Source organism: Apus apus, chromosome 10 (assembly GCF_020740795.1).
Source record: "Apus apus isolate bApuApu2 chromosome 10, bApuApu2.pri.cur, whole genome shotgun sequence".
Lineage (NCBI taxonomy): Eukaryota > Metazoa > Chordata > Aves > Apodiformes > Apodidae > Apus > Apus apus.
Window position 1 is genome coordinate 4255069 of NC_067291.1, and position 15021 is coordinate 4270089.

At 38.0% G+C, this 15021-nt stretch overlaps 1 protein-coding gene across 2 annotated transcripts in view; it reads right to left on the bottom strand.

Moving 5' to 3' along the window:
- RAB8B (RAB8B, member RAS oncogene family) overlaps positions 1 to 15021 on the bottom strand; it is a 36465-nt gene that overhangs the window by 5624 nt on the left and 15820 nt on the right. For both annotated transcript variants that reach the window (XM_051628910.1, XM_051628909.1), the window contains 5 exons: positions 4922 to 4982; positions 3694 to 3754; positions 2244 to 2321; positions 1000 to 1089; positions 180 to 245 (listed from right to left, as the gene is read on the bottom strand). In XM_051628910.1, coding sequence (XP_051484870.1) covers positions 180 to 245; positions 1000 to 1089; positions 2244 to 2321; positions 3694 to 3754; positions 4922 to 4982 — 356 coding nt within the window. The remainder of the gene's footprint in view (positions 1 to 179; positions 246 to 999; positions 1090 to 2243; positions 2322 to 3693; positions 3755 to 4921; positions 4983 to 15021) is intronic.

The following is a 15021-nucleotide window of genomic DNA, read 5'->3' on the forward strand; positions in this document are numbered from 1 at the left end:
CAGAAAGAAAAGAAATGCTGTATTTTACTGTAACTCTCTAAATATAACAAGATTGGTGACCCAGGAGCACAGCTGGGGCTTCAGGTCCCAGATCAGGCCAGAAAGCCCAGCAGATCATGAGACATGCCTTCCTAGTAATAGTTCAAGAAACATACCTAAGAGTACTACCCATGTCTTACCTCTTCCACATTTATGCTGGATTTTGCACTTGTCTCCAAAAATTTGATTCCATAATCAATTGCTAACTGGAAGACAGGTAAAGGTTTTCAGTATTTTTGAAGTTCCTTTTACAAAAGAATGTTTCACATAGGTTCATAATACATGCAAAGAAAGGCCAAACAAGCTGAATTTCTGATTTTCTCTTGCAAAAACATTGAAGTTGGACAATTACTGGACAATTAGACAAAATATTAGAACAGGCCATACCCTAATGTAAATTCAAATCCAAAAAACAGATTAACTGCTGTCAAAAATACTTATTTAGGACATAAAAGAACATTAGGATAGAATCTTCATTGATGTGGGTTTATGGACCAGATAACTTCATACAATCACCCCATAATTGTGTTACTAGCAACTACACTACTGCAGCTGTGCACCTGACAGGTTATATAGTATTCTTATCTGCTGCAGAACAAGTAATTACTTAAGCTTTAATAACAGTACTTATGGCAAAAGTAACCACCATGGTGAACTGAGTACAACATGATAAAACTATATACAAACCTTCACATTGAGATTTAGAATACTTGATGCTATAGCAACGGGCAGCATTCTTTACAGAACCTTCCCCTAAAGACAGCAGTACCATTAAGTTTATGCAAACTTGGAAGACATCCAAGGGCCTTTTAAAAACAAAAAACCCAAGCCTGGTATCCTACAGGACAGAAAAGTTTCTGAAACAAGAGGTCTGAGGCCCATTATTTCTCATATGCCTAAAACACACCAAATATCCAGCACCAAAATCCTACCAGAAGTAGGGAAGTCGCCACAGCTTACCTTCTCCCCTTTTTCTTTTGAGACTTGTCTTTTTTCATTCATATCACATTTGTTACCTAGGATCATTCTTTCTACATCTGAAGAGGCATGCTGAAAGAAAAAGTAATCTCTTAGAAAAAAGGGCATCATTAGTTAAAATAAATGTATTTGTCAAATACACCCACAAGTGAGCATTTTATTTTAAAAAGTTATCTAATGCCAAGCCATTACTGAGAAAGAGACTGACTTTTGAAACAGGCAATTTAATATATAGATAATATATATAATATATATAATATAATATATATATAATATATATAATATATATATAATATATAGATATTAAAATAAGTTGCAATAAATGCTCCTAGACGAAATTTTTCTGGAATATTGTTACAGATCAAATACAGTCCCATAAGCTCCCAGGTTGCACACGTGCCCAAGATTTTGGCTATTCTGCAAATGTAACACTACAGACACTGCTTCAGAGTGGTGCATGGACACCTGGGATATTTGGAGTATCATTATGACATACATTTGCATTTTTAAAAGAGATTATTAATAAAAGACTTCTACAGTAGCACTTAAGATAATTTCAGCAAGAGGACTTTTCTAGTCTAGTCACTACTGGATCAAATTGGTCACTAAATTAGGAATTTTGATAAAGAGCCAAAGAACAACACTGAAGAAAAGCCCATGGATTTTATGTTTAAGGAAAAAAACAACAGTAAGAGTGTGTTATCTAACAAGAGCATCACTAAAATTAAGGTTTCACCTCTAACTTCATAATGACCTATCCCTATTTGAATGCATGTCCTGTTAAATAACTGACAACAGGTTAGCAGGAAAGAAGCTCACCCAAGACCAAATGAAAGGTTAAAAATCTCTCATCAGACAATCACACAACACAGTAACAACTGGAATTAGACAGATAAGTCATCATCTCACTGAAAGATAAACACCCTAAGACCTTGTTCCTTCCCATTCCTTAGACACACCCAAAAGCAAAAAAGAACAATAAAAGTAATATAGTAAGAGCAGATTTGAAACACTTAATGCTTACTTTTTAAACTTAACTTTTCTACCTTCTATTCCTAGATGAATGAGATAAAATTCTCGCCCTTAATAACTACAGCTGCATTCATTGCACAGTCTAACTTGGCCATATATATTGGCTACTGTGATGAAAGTAATTATTTTATTATTATTTTTACCAGGGAAATTGTAAGAAAGAATGAGTAAGAAGTACTTTCCAAAGCACCTACCTCCTCTATGTTTCTTATCCAGTTTTTTATGTTGTCAAAAGACTTTTCATTTGTGATGTCATACACCAGCATAATTCCCTAAACAAAATGAAGAACACCTAGTTAGATGATCTGGCACTACTGGTTGACTTTTCATATGTGCTGTTGGTTTGTTCTACTTGCAAGAAATTCAACGTACAACTTATGCACCTGTAACACTTTCTCAAAGCACTACGCCATTGTTCAGAGTTTACCCATATATATTACTACTTAACATCTTTGCCACTGTTAGAGGTCAAATACATCACCTAGAAGAAGTTTTAAATTATCAGCCTAGAGTCAGGAAAAGTTTAGAAATTCTACAACAGTAACCAAGACTTTATTGTAAAGTCAAGTTTAGAAGCAGCAGGTTTAAGCAGTCAAAGATGACGAACTTGAGATCCGGTGTGCTGGGATCTGCACATCCTGACAGCCAAGCTGACACTAGGTGCTCTTCCCAAAGTTTTAGCACTTTCAGACAGTTACATACATGTAATGGCTCTCAACAATTAGCAAAGCATGGGAACCACACAACACCTGCATGAAGGACAGTTTGCCAGGTTCACCTCCATCCCTTATTGCCTTTCCAAACATGCCTTGGAAGTCACAGAAAAGTCCTTGGCTATGGATACAGAGGTGGGGAGAAGACCATGTCACTGCCAAAACCCTCGTAAGTGCTAGAAAGGTCTAACACAGAGCCTCAACCATTACATTTCTCCCCATCTGATTCCATAACAGTGGGGTTACTCGGGCCCACAGCAAGCCTATGGATGGAACGGAACTGTTCATCCAAAGCAACAAGATCATGTAGCAGCAGCCTGGCTAATAACCAGCAAGTTGAAATTAACAGTGTCCCAACATAAAGTATCTCAAATCATAGCATTAAGAACCATTACAGGTAGTTGTACCACAAAGGGTGCAGGCTCTAAGTCAGTTATTTGACTTCAAGTTATTCTTAATGAAGGAAAAAATAAGAGTAGCTTTTGTAGATTATAGTATTTCTAGCCCAGAGTTTGCATTCTCTACTGACTGAAGGTTAAACAATTCAGCAAAACGCATTTATTATTAAAATAATTAATTCCCTATTTTTCAAACATTTCAACTGTTTAAAGGGGTTGATTGCACTAAAAAAGTTGTCTAATGAAAGCTTAGCAACTTTGCTTCTTATTGCAATATGCAGAAATTTTAATTACATTTAAAAAGACAACAGTGCTCGAAGTTTCATCACAAAAACAGGACTAGACAAAGTACAAGCAGGTTTAAAAAGCAAAAAAACAAAACAAAAAATCCCAACCAAACCACAAACTTAATTCCCCTCATCTCAAGCCACAATTACCCAATCCTCCAGTTGAAGACTTACATGATATAACCTTGAGAACAGCAAACCAGTTACACTAGTTGTGCCTAATTTTGTTGAAGTAAGAGCACTCACCATGGCTCCTCTGTAGTAAGCTGTTGTGATTGTGCGGAATCTCTCCTGGCCTGCTGTATCCCTAAAATTCAGTGAAAACAAGTATTTGTTGGAGGCAATCTTTACACTCTTCTGTACTTAAGAGATGTAAACAGAGTAACCATGTATTTGATCCTCACTCAGCAAGAAAATATATCATTTAGAAGCTGTTTGCACAAGTTTCCTCAGCCCTCAGCATCTTCCTCACTCCCAAGCTATCCTACTTACATCAGTGGTTATAACAGCACCATAAACATGGCACAGAAGAATATAAATTTTCATGCAAGCAGTAAAACTCAGCACTACTCAGCCTTACCAAGAATAATTTAAAAAGGCAGCTCTGGTACGTCTGAGTCCTGCATTAAACAAAAATTAAAAGATGCAGCAGGATTTTAGGATAGTGCACTTGCACATACAGTTAGCTATTAACAATCAGCCACTATACCTCAGTGCGCTGATATTTTATCCTAGAGTACTTCAAAGCACTATCTGCCTCTGAGTGAACAGAAGGACCAAAGTGTCTGGCTACTAGTCACACCTAGGGGGAGCTGAACCCCAAAGCCTGACAAAATCCAGCTTTTTGACTTACATTACAGACAGAACGTTTGTACCAACCACTTCTGGCACTCCACTTCCCTTGTCACAAGAATTCTGGCTAGCATGCAGATGCAAGCATCATACTATCTTTGCTAGAGCCTGAGAAATCACCAAGAGCCCTACACTGACCAGCAGCACTGTAAGAGCTTGGCATGTGTAATAACACTACCCAAAAAATACTCATTGGCTGCTACCATGAGGCTCTCTCTCCTAACCCACCACAAAAGGAATGGAAGCATTATCATTCACCACTGCCTTTGGGAGTACAACTAGGAATCAGAGTGTCAGAGAAGATTACTTTTTATCTTTCAGTTTACAGCTATGGAGTTAATCCTTCTCTTCCCCATGGAACAGCTAAACTGCATTGAAGAGGACAGCTTTTGATAAAACGGGAAGTTGCTGTAACGTTCGCACGAGAACAGGCTATTTCCTGTGCTACTGAAGCAGAACCATTCCAAAAGCAAGCTAGAAGAAAGCACAAACCTGATGGACAGTCAATTAATAAAAAGGTATGAATCTTCTGGTGCTACCAGACTCAAAAGCTATGAAGTATTCCTGCTCAAAGTTTAATTCAATACTCACTGAAAAAATAAAATTACTTTGGAATACTTACCATATTTGTAGCTTGATTTTCTTTCCATCTAATTCTATTGTTCTGATCTTAAAGTCGATTCCTGCCAGAGAAAGAGATACTCTAAGTTTTGCAACAAACGAAGTGTTCAGTTTCCTTTTAACAATTTGGTAAGAGCAAACTTAGGCAAAAGAATTATTATTATCATTTATTCTAAACACTACAAAGTGCCGAGGATGTACAAAGGTCTTCAGGTGCATCAAACGTATCAAAGATAAATTCTTCTGCACAATGAAAACAGACCAAACTCAGACTTGCTACTAGAGTTAGTCAAGCTTATGAGAAGATGATTTAATCTCAGAATTTTTCCATTCTACACTGATAAGGTCACTAATTGGAATGTGTATTTTTTTCAACTTTTGAGTAGCCCCAGCAGTTCACGGCAACTCCCTTGAACCTCTGCTGGCTCTGAGGAAAAAACAGATACTATGAACCCTCAGATCTTTTTCAAAATGGGCATCTGCTTCTGAAAAGTGATGTATAATGCAGCCTAATCAGACATCACAGTAAAAATCTAAAGCATCAGAGAAGTCAAAAGCTATACAGGTAGTTACTGAAGGTGGCTGAAGTAGATCACGCATGGGACTGTCTGAAGAACACGAGAGTAGGAGTAACTTAGGTTTTCTAGGAAGCTTCAAAAGGTACCAAGAAAACACTTCTCTCATGTCCCCCTCTTACACTTCCACATGGGAAACTCCCATCACTTTTGAGATTGATTTTGAAGACAGATTTTAAGTCACGGGTGAGGAAAAAAATGTATTCATTAGGAAGGGCTTAATAATGTCTTTTAAGGTTCAGAGGGATGAAATGGATCTATGAATCAAAGCCAAGACTTCCACAGAGACTAACCTTTACCCTGGACTATTTTAACCTTTGCATCTCTAAACTTACATAACATAGCTCAAATTTAGACTGTTCAAGTCCCACTACATAACTGCCGGATTCTTAAATACCAGGACAGCCACCCCCATGTGCCCACCAATTAATTTGTTTTGAAATTAATGGCCCATTTTTTATTCACTGAATCTTAAACAGTTACTTGATATTTAGTCATAGTTTGTAAAAGATTATGGGGTGGGGCAGGTTATTTTATTTAATTTCTTTTTCCCTCAGATGTAATTTAAGTGACAACTATCAAGAGTATCTTAATTGGGAAAATGCTATTTCTAGCTTTAGCATTCATCCATCACTTAAAAAGGAAGCTAAGGGATTTTTTAATATACTACAGTACCATTTGAATATGAAATACAGACATTCATTAACTCTTTTACTTTCATTCTTCTCACATGCGAAATGAATATTTTAATATACTGAAAATACCAAGTTTCAGCAACTTAATCTTGGTATGTCATGGATATGTAGTTTAGACCATTAGTTATAATACAAATTATGAGAAGAAATATCACATCAGCACTTTTAACAGCATATGAAATTAACTGCCTTAATTTAAAATGCAACAACTACTGCTGCAATTGCAATTTCCCAAGATTCATTAGTAGATTTGCAGGCAAAAAGATATTTTCATTAATTTGCATTCTTCTAGAAAATACACAAGAATAACATGTACTTAAAAAAAAAATCCTTATTACATGCAACAAGAGTTTGGCAAGTATTTACGTTCTACATTTGATAGGACTTCACACCTCCCTTATAAAGATTTTTCTCCTTACTAGGTGCAACATCTGCTGAAATCACGGGTAATTGTACTCAGTTCTGAAAACAAATAACCTTTGCTCCAAGTAGATTTTCTTTTGGCCTTAAAAGCACAAGTACAGATTTTTCTGGAAGGTGTTTTATATGGCAGACAACAGAAAATTGAATCCATTTCAAAAGTTCCTTTGTGTCTAGGCCCAAAGTCTTAGATTTAAGTGTAATACCTACCAGAAAAATGATGTTCAGAGACTACTAAAGATAATTCAGAATGTACTGTCACCTACTGAAGCTAAGACACATCAGCAGGCAGAGCAACAGACTCCTGTAGGGATGGCTTTCAGAGCAAGCAAGTAAGCTTACACTACAGTTGGATACTTATGTGCACCAACCCATGCCTTGCACAGGCTGGTTTCTTGTAGTTAGTCATTCCCCTCACAGCACCAAAATCATTTATACAACCATTCCTTTGATCACGTCTAAAACCCAGGATCTGCACAAAAAATATCTTCTTGGAACTTCAGATTCCTAGCAGGAACTTCACCCAAATTCTTAAATGAAGATGAATTTCAAAGGTAAAAAAAGAATATAAAGGGAAGGCCATAAATACCTCTGTTATTATGATACTAATAAGTTCAACAAATGTAACTGCAATTTTTTAGAGGCTAAAATGAACTAGAAACTGGTGTTTCTTTTGTTCTTTCACTTCAGTAACAGGAAGTGGTGGGCTGCAAACATTTGTGGAGCAAGCCTGGTGCTACCACTTCCTGCCAAGCACACTTGCATGGCTAAGTACAAGCTATATTTTGGTTACAGTTTAATTTGAATCATGCCATGTAAAGCACTCAAATACCTATAGCATTTAAAAGTAATTACTGACAGAAAGTTTCCTTTATCAATGACTTCTTATTTGGCAAAACCTCACAGTGGGATACAGAAGTCTGGGTCTGATACGAGTCATTCACAAATCAGAGAGTTTGATTTCACTGGTCTGTAATGCAACATGCAATGCTGTTCTCTCCAGAAGGAAGAAAAAGCCCAGAAACATTTGCATGTCCATGTTAAGTTTTAGAAGCTTTTTGAAAACACAGATTAGATCTCAGAAACAGGATAGTTATTTTTAACTGCTGAAGTAGAGTTGCCACACAAAAATCTGATACACTGGTGTCCACCTAGCAAGTCATTACAAATTAGCTATGGAGAAATGAGCATCTCTTGCAGAAATCACACGGGTGCAGTCTGCACAGCTGAGGTCTGAGTCGAGACCTGCGCTGCACACTGGTTAGGACTGTAATTGCTTGTCTTTTCCTTGCAGCACAGCATCAAAGTAGCTGAGGGCTTACTGCTCTTCAAAACCCTTTTCAGGCCCTTGCTAGCTCTAGGTCTGGCATGCATCCTCCCTCATCAGTTTATCGACGGTGTTTTCTCCCATGGCTTCCAACAAAACTCCATCAAAGAATACTATGAGCAAAGAAATCTGCACACCAAGAAAAAGTCAGTGTCATTAGTGCACATGGAGATTTACACCAAAAACCTCAAGAGTGGCATGTTGCTGTATTTATCTTGCATCACCATACAAGGTAAAAATTGGCCAGCTATGGCAAACCATTGTCCAACACCACACAGCCAAACCTCAGAGAGCAGCCTCACCTCGGCTGCTTTTGGTTTAAGCCAAGAAGTCATGTTCATCTCATACACCAAAAGCCCTTCTGCCACTGCTGCTGCTGCTTCTTCTAGCACTCTGTTCCCTAGTTACACATTCCTTCTGATTCCAGCCAACGTGGGCAGATTTTACCCATAATTAAGCTGTAATGCAATCATTTTAAAAAGACATTGGGAAATGTGCCAAAGAGCTGTGATACGGAACGTACAGGACTGCCCAGCAGCACATAGAGAGGTTCCTTTGCCAGCTTTAGTACCAACCCTTTTCTACTATGAAGCTCAAAAAAACAACAATTCTTACAGGAATGTAGGGACAAACTGAGCAGAGATGCTGAAACAGTTCATTTTGCTACTTTAGTTTTTAGAACAGAAGCTTACTCTCATGCAATCTCAGTTATTCTTCTGTTCTCCCCTCTTCCATGATTTTAAAACTACAGTCATCAGAGCTTGTATGTCAGGTTTTTGTTTGTTGGTTGTTTTTATTTTATTTTAGTAAATATACAAGTCAAGGGAATTAAAACAAAAATTAAACACCAAAAACTGGCAAAAAGGCTGTAAAAAAAATACCTGATCTGCTTCTAGAAAAGAGTTTAATTTTTAGGCCCACCTAACAAAGAAATCAAGAGATGCACCACAGTATCAGATATTGTTTATCAAACTAAAAGTTATAACATCTGTTTTGCATGATCTGCACATAATAAAAACTCTACCCTCTTAAAAAAGTTATCCTCTTACTTATCTAAGTATTACCTTATCATTTAAAAGTAAGAACGGAAGAAGTAAAATTAAATGGAAATAAAATATTTTTTCCATGGGATTCCTTGATAAACAGAAACTGTGGCACTTAGAACCACTGGACACAGATCACAATAAAAAGGAATTAATTACAAGATGAGGAAAGGAGTCAGAGTGCAAAGTCTCCTTTTGAGTAATACAGAATCAGAACAACTGGAATTTATGCATCAACTTTCAAGGGCTTGCTCTAACTTCCCAGCATTGGTCCTTCCTATCCTACTGTGTTGGAATTGTGGGGGTTTTTATTTATTTCAGAGGGCAGAGGTAGAGAGGGAGAAAATTTTACAACTTCTTTACTGCAAGCCACAACACCCAAGAGTCTTCAAGATACACAAAAGGAAAGGAAAACAATTTCCTGCAGTCACTCAGAGTTAAGGCTGAATTCAAAGCAACTCAGAAATGAGCAAGCAAATTCGTAACTTCAAAAAAAGTAAGTAGAGAAGACATGACTGAAAATCAAAATGCTTCACCTTCAGTTGAATTCTGGGAGATAATTATTTGGAAAATACTTCTCCCTATAGGCTTTGCTGCTTGAAAACAAGCAGCAACTAAGTTGCACAGGTGACCATCAGAACTAGTAAGCAGGAGTACTTCTTTAGCATAGCTATAACAGCTGGTATTGTTCCTTTGCTTCTCCAAAGGATGGGTTTGAACTTGAGAGAGCTGTCAGAAGCCTGTACTCTGCAAGATCCTGTAGCAGTAAGTCTCTCAGAACCAACTGCTGCCCGTGCTTTTGCTCTTCATTATACCTGGGAGGGTTGTAAGCAATGGGTACCCAGGGACCTGAAGCACTCATTCACACGTTCTTTACTCCCCACAAGATGACAGACAGGCAGATGTCAGCACGCATCACACACCTGAGCTTTGTGTGGACACACGTGAGCAAGTTTCAACACTGTCCATGCAGATTCCAAGCACGGACAGACCCACAGAAAAACTAATGCAGAAGCTTATTCTTTTCCATATGCTTCCAACAGCTGAGGGGCAAAAGATTGTTCTGTAGATCTTCCCCCCAAGAGTCCCCAGGGATTACTTTTTTTCTTTCTTCTCAGCAGTAGGTACTGCAGGGTTTGGATTTGATACACAACTATTTTTTATGGTGTTTTTAAGGGAATATTTTCTTGCACTACATCCATGTACTGTCTCAGTCTATAAAGGCAGACAAATGAAGCCTCAGAAATTTGCTTTTCTATTAGATCTTTCTTAAAAGATTTCATTAAACATAAGAAATGACCAAGCAGGAAACAAGATGAGAGTAAAAGGCAGGGTGGGGAACACTTGCAACATACCAGTGTGTCATACAGCCTCATGCAAAAGAACAAAGTCTAATCATTTTGAACTTGAACGTTTGGCTTTAGTCCCTAGTAACATCTGCAAGGCATTTTCAGATGATCTCAGCAATGTTTTGTATCACTATGTAAATTAAAGATGCAGTAGTCTTTTATTGCGACCATTCAGAAATACAGCAGATTAACATGAAACAACACACCAGGGTGAAGGGCAACATTTCTTGAAAGTTGTAAGAAATTCATTTTAGAATTAGACACAGGTGCAAACAGTCATACTCATCCTTTCAAACTTAAAGGGACAAAGCTGTATTCTTTTCCTTCTGGAGAACCCATAAGAATCCACAAAGCACTGCTAAGTTCAGAGTGAGCTGAACAGGCTTCTTCAGGTTAGCTGGCCTTTCTTCATCTTACACTTCACTCATACAAAGAAATCTAATACTGGTGTTCTACATAATGATACACAAAACAGTGCCTTGCACCTTGAAAGATATTAATTCAGTAAGGTTGTTGAAGTCTAAACACACTATGCTGGCAAAACTGATATATATAAATGGCTAAAGCAGGTAAGGCAATAGGAAGTGCAGGTGTCACGTACCTGTAACATAAAGCAGTTTCCTGCCTGTAAGACCTAGAAACTTAATACCAAGATCAGATCAATGCTCACAATGCCCAGCAAACTGCTGCTTCCTTCAGCATTTGTCTCTTCAGCTACAGTACAGCTAACACTCCAAGCTTCCTCTCTTAAGATAAACTAGTTTCTATTTAAAGGAGAACAAGGAATTCAGAATACAACTTAAATAATCAGAATTAGACAAATCTATGCTTGGAAACATTCATGGTTTAGACATCTGAAAAACCTGTAGTGTTATCTGATTATGATACTAAGATGTGAACCCAGTGCTCTTCAGCCCCTTGTTCATAACAGTTCTCCCATGAGATCTGCTACCACAACTGTGTACTAAGTGCTTCACCGTTAACACCAGAAGATCCTGCAAAGTGGAATTATCTTTTCAGCATTTTTTAATTCAGGATTTACAGGTTGCTTTGAGCAGCCTTTCAATGGCACCATTTTAAACACCAAAATATTTGATCCAAATGTAAAGACTATAAACCACAACAGTAGAAACTTAGTACTGCTTGACATTAGTATAGTTACTGTCACAACAGCCCAGCTTTTAAGAGGGCCAGGTCCCTGCAGAATGTCTTCTGGAGTTTACAACTTAGGCTATATGCAAGTGCACACAAATTAACCTGTGTCTACCTCTCCCTCTATTTTGAATGTAAAATAAGCCACACTTGGTGGTAACTCAGTTTCATCCAAAATAATTTTGAAATAGATTAAAATTGGACTACTGATACAGACAGCAAGTTTGTTTATTTTAAGGATTATTTATAGACTGACTGTCTCTAAGAGGAATGCACTAACTTAGCTGCTTGGAGAACAAATTCTTTTCAAGCCAATGTGCAACTGGAGAGCAGCAAATGTTAAAACTGACCAACACACTAGAGCTGAAGTTACAGCTCCACCACTAGCTGAAACCAGGGTAGGTGCTGCCACTGAAGAGTCATGACAAAACCCTTTTCTCTCTTGATCGAATCGTTTTTCCTCTGGGTGAGTTCCATAATTCAGCTGCCCATCATCTGTAAAGACAACTGATGGTGTGACAGAGAACAGGCACACAGTCACAGCTCTCCTTTGAGAAGCAGACCAAAGACTCCCTTGAGCCAATCATTGAAGTGCCAGTTACTACAGCTCAAAAGGTGGCCAAAAGTAGCAGCTTCAATGTGGATCCTACACCAGGGTATCACCTGACCAGCTGCAGTTCCATGCAAGTTCAGGAATTGCTCTGTATTCCACTCTCCAGCTATGGCTGGACATGGAACAGAAGGCTGCAGAGACCTTCCAAGGACCTGACCCCATACTCAACCTGTAATGCAGCAATGGGAGACCTGGGCATGTGCCATCCACTCTGAGGCTCTGCCTTCCCCCGTGTCTCTGGCATGTGCAGCATATGACTTTCTACTGCACAAAAAGAAAAACCTCTGCCATATGTTTTAATAGGTAAGAACACCAGATTTTCCTACTGAGAAGGTGGCTCAGAATACCATTTATTCATTCTTCTTTCAGAAGCCCAGTGTGTAATATGAATTACATAGGATTAGTTCATATCAAAAGCATAAATTAAGAGCAAGACCAACAAAAATGGAAAGTGGAACCCTCCAGAACAGGAAAATATGATCCTGAATGTCCTGCCTGTAAATCAGACATGCTTGTAGATGTAGAAAACATAGAAAAAGCTATCTTTAACCAAGATAACTAATTGAATGTGTCAGAAAAAATGGTTAAAAGCTTGCTTCATCCAAAAGTTGGCATCTTAAGCACCCAAAAGGTCAAAAAAACTCCTTATTTAGAAAATCCTGTGTAACCAGTACTATCCTTGTCCCCAGGATTCAAAGCTCACTGTTCACTATTCATATACTACACTTTGTTTGTGGTGATGACTAAAGACCAAAAAGGTTAGGTTTGGTTTTTTTGGTCCAGAAGAACCTATAGGACTTTCCAGTGAGAAATGGAGACGCCACTTCTTTTTAAAAAAGGTCTCTTAAAGTTTTAGGGCTCCCACTTGATCTACACTAAACTGATTATTCAGAATGAAGAAACAAAGACTTTTGGGGGCCATCCCATTGTCCATTTAAAACAGAAGAGCTGCTACACTCTGTATCCTAGAATTTACAAAGCAAAGGAAGAACTGCTAAGTCACTGATCACTTAGAAATAAAAAATCCTTGCAGGGTACAAACAATGCACTTTATCTTCTATTCCTGTAGTGCCTGTGATAGATACTGCACAGGTATCCCTGCAGATTTAAGACAGGTACGGAAGACCTGATGGGAACAGTTAATATATACAGTTCAGCACTGCTACAGCCCAACAACTTGCACAGCCAAGCACCTCCATGAGAGATTCTGAGATATCAATATAGAGTCAGAGGTAAAAAAAAAAAAAAAAAAAGTTGAATTGAAGGATGTTGCACAGAGCAGGTATAAATTACCATGACCACTATAAAGACAGAAGCAACTAAAAAAGATGAGAGTAATGAATTTTTTTTATTATTTTATAGGAACACAGGAACACCCCACTCCTTAAACAGCTGAAACTTCAGCGGGCACATACCTGCTAAAATTGGAAGGAAAAGTACATAGAAGATGGGCATTACATAAACAGAGATGAAAACACACACCAAAAAACCTACAACAGGTCAACAATGGTAGTAAGACAGTTCCTAGCTTTGCAACTGATATTCTAGCCAAAATTATCTTGGTTATCTGTGAAGATCAAAACAACTCATCCAGTAACAATTACATTGGTTAAGATAAATAATTGAATTAAAAATTTCAGGTAAGAGTCTGAAATATGGTCATGCTTTAGAAGCAAGTGTGTAAAGTGTCTAGTAAGGCAGCAAAATCAGGCCAAAATTTAAAAAAAGTCAAAGCAGAAGGTTTAAAGTTACTAAAGTTATTTTTAAAGATGTCACTCGCTACAGACTTTGGAAACATAATTTGTATAGGCTTTTTTAAACTCAAGTTTTGACATGGAGGTAAGTATGTGGGTTGTTGGGTTTTTTGTTTTTTTTTTTCATTTGAGAAGTAAAGGACATAAAGGAAAAAGGACTTTATTTAACTCTTACGTGAATGATTAAATAAGTCTTTTTTGAAAGGCTTTCACTACCTAAATTAACAGACAAAACCATACAACAAAGGCCATACTTGTCTTTTTGGTACATAACAGTTTTCTTTTCCCACATTATGCAAAGTTCTTTTAATGCCCACTTCATCTCCTTTTCCTGCATTGCACATTCTAATTACCCCTCTCTGGTCACTTCTGCTAAGCCAGAGGAGTCCTCCCAGCCAGCAGTTACTGTATCTTCCTCCTTTTTTCCATGCTTGATTTGACATAGATACCTGACTTGATCTTCAATCCCATCAGAAGTCACACCATAAACACAAGACACTTGGTTTGAAGAAGGGAAAGCTGTTTCTCTCTGGCAGGTGATGACATCTGGGGGGAGGAGCAGTGTATGTTCCCTCACCAGCAGCCAGTTTAGCTTCACCCCATTTCTTGAACTCAACCTGTTCTTCCCAAGTTCTAGATTCAGTGCCACTCCTATTAGTGACCAGTCTGCTTTATGCATTCTTAGATGTAGCCATACACAAAAGAGAAATGCCACTGACGTTCAGGATCAGGGATTTTTTTCCAAAGCAGTAGAGAAGTAGAGCAGCAGAAAACTAATACAGATCTTCTTAAACCTGGTCAATTGTTTGCTCCCCCTAGCAGAAGAGAAGTCTTCTGAAACACGTAGTGCTGCATTTACCTTTAAAACTACGTGCAACTTAACCAGAAGTCTCATAGCTACATGCAGTTATTAGTCAAATACCCTCCCAGAGTCACTAAGTTGCATCCCATTGAAACCCCTGTCAGAACAAGAACTTGCTGACTTTAGTTCTGAGTTGCAACTCCAGTAGCTAAAAGTCCCTGGATCAACTGTGCTGGTGCAAGAGCAACTCCACTGAAGTCGATATTATTCATAATTCATTTGCATGAGAAAAGGATCAGATCTATTTTGTATCTACAGTCAGTTTGATCAGCTGGGCACTTAAGCTACTGTAACGTCCAATTAAAGACAGA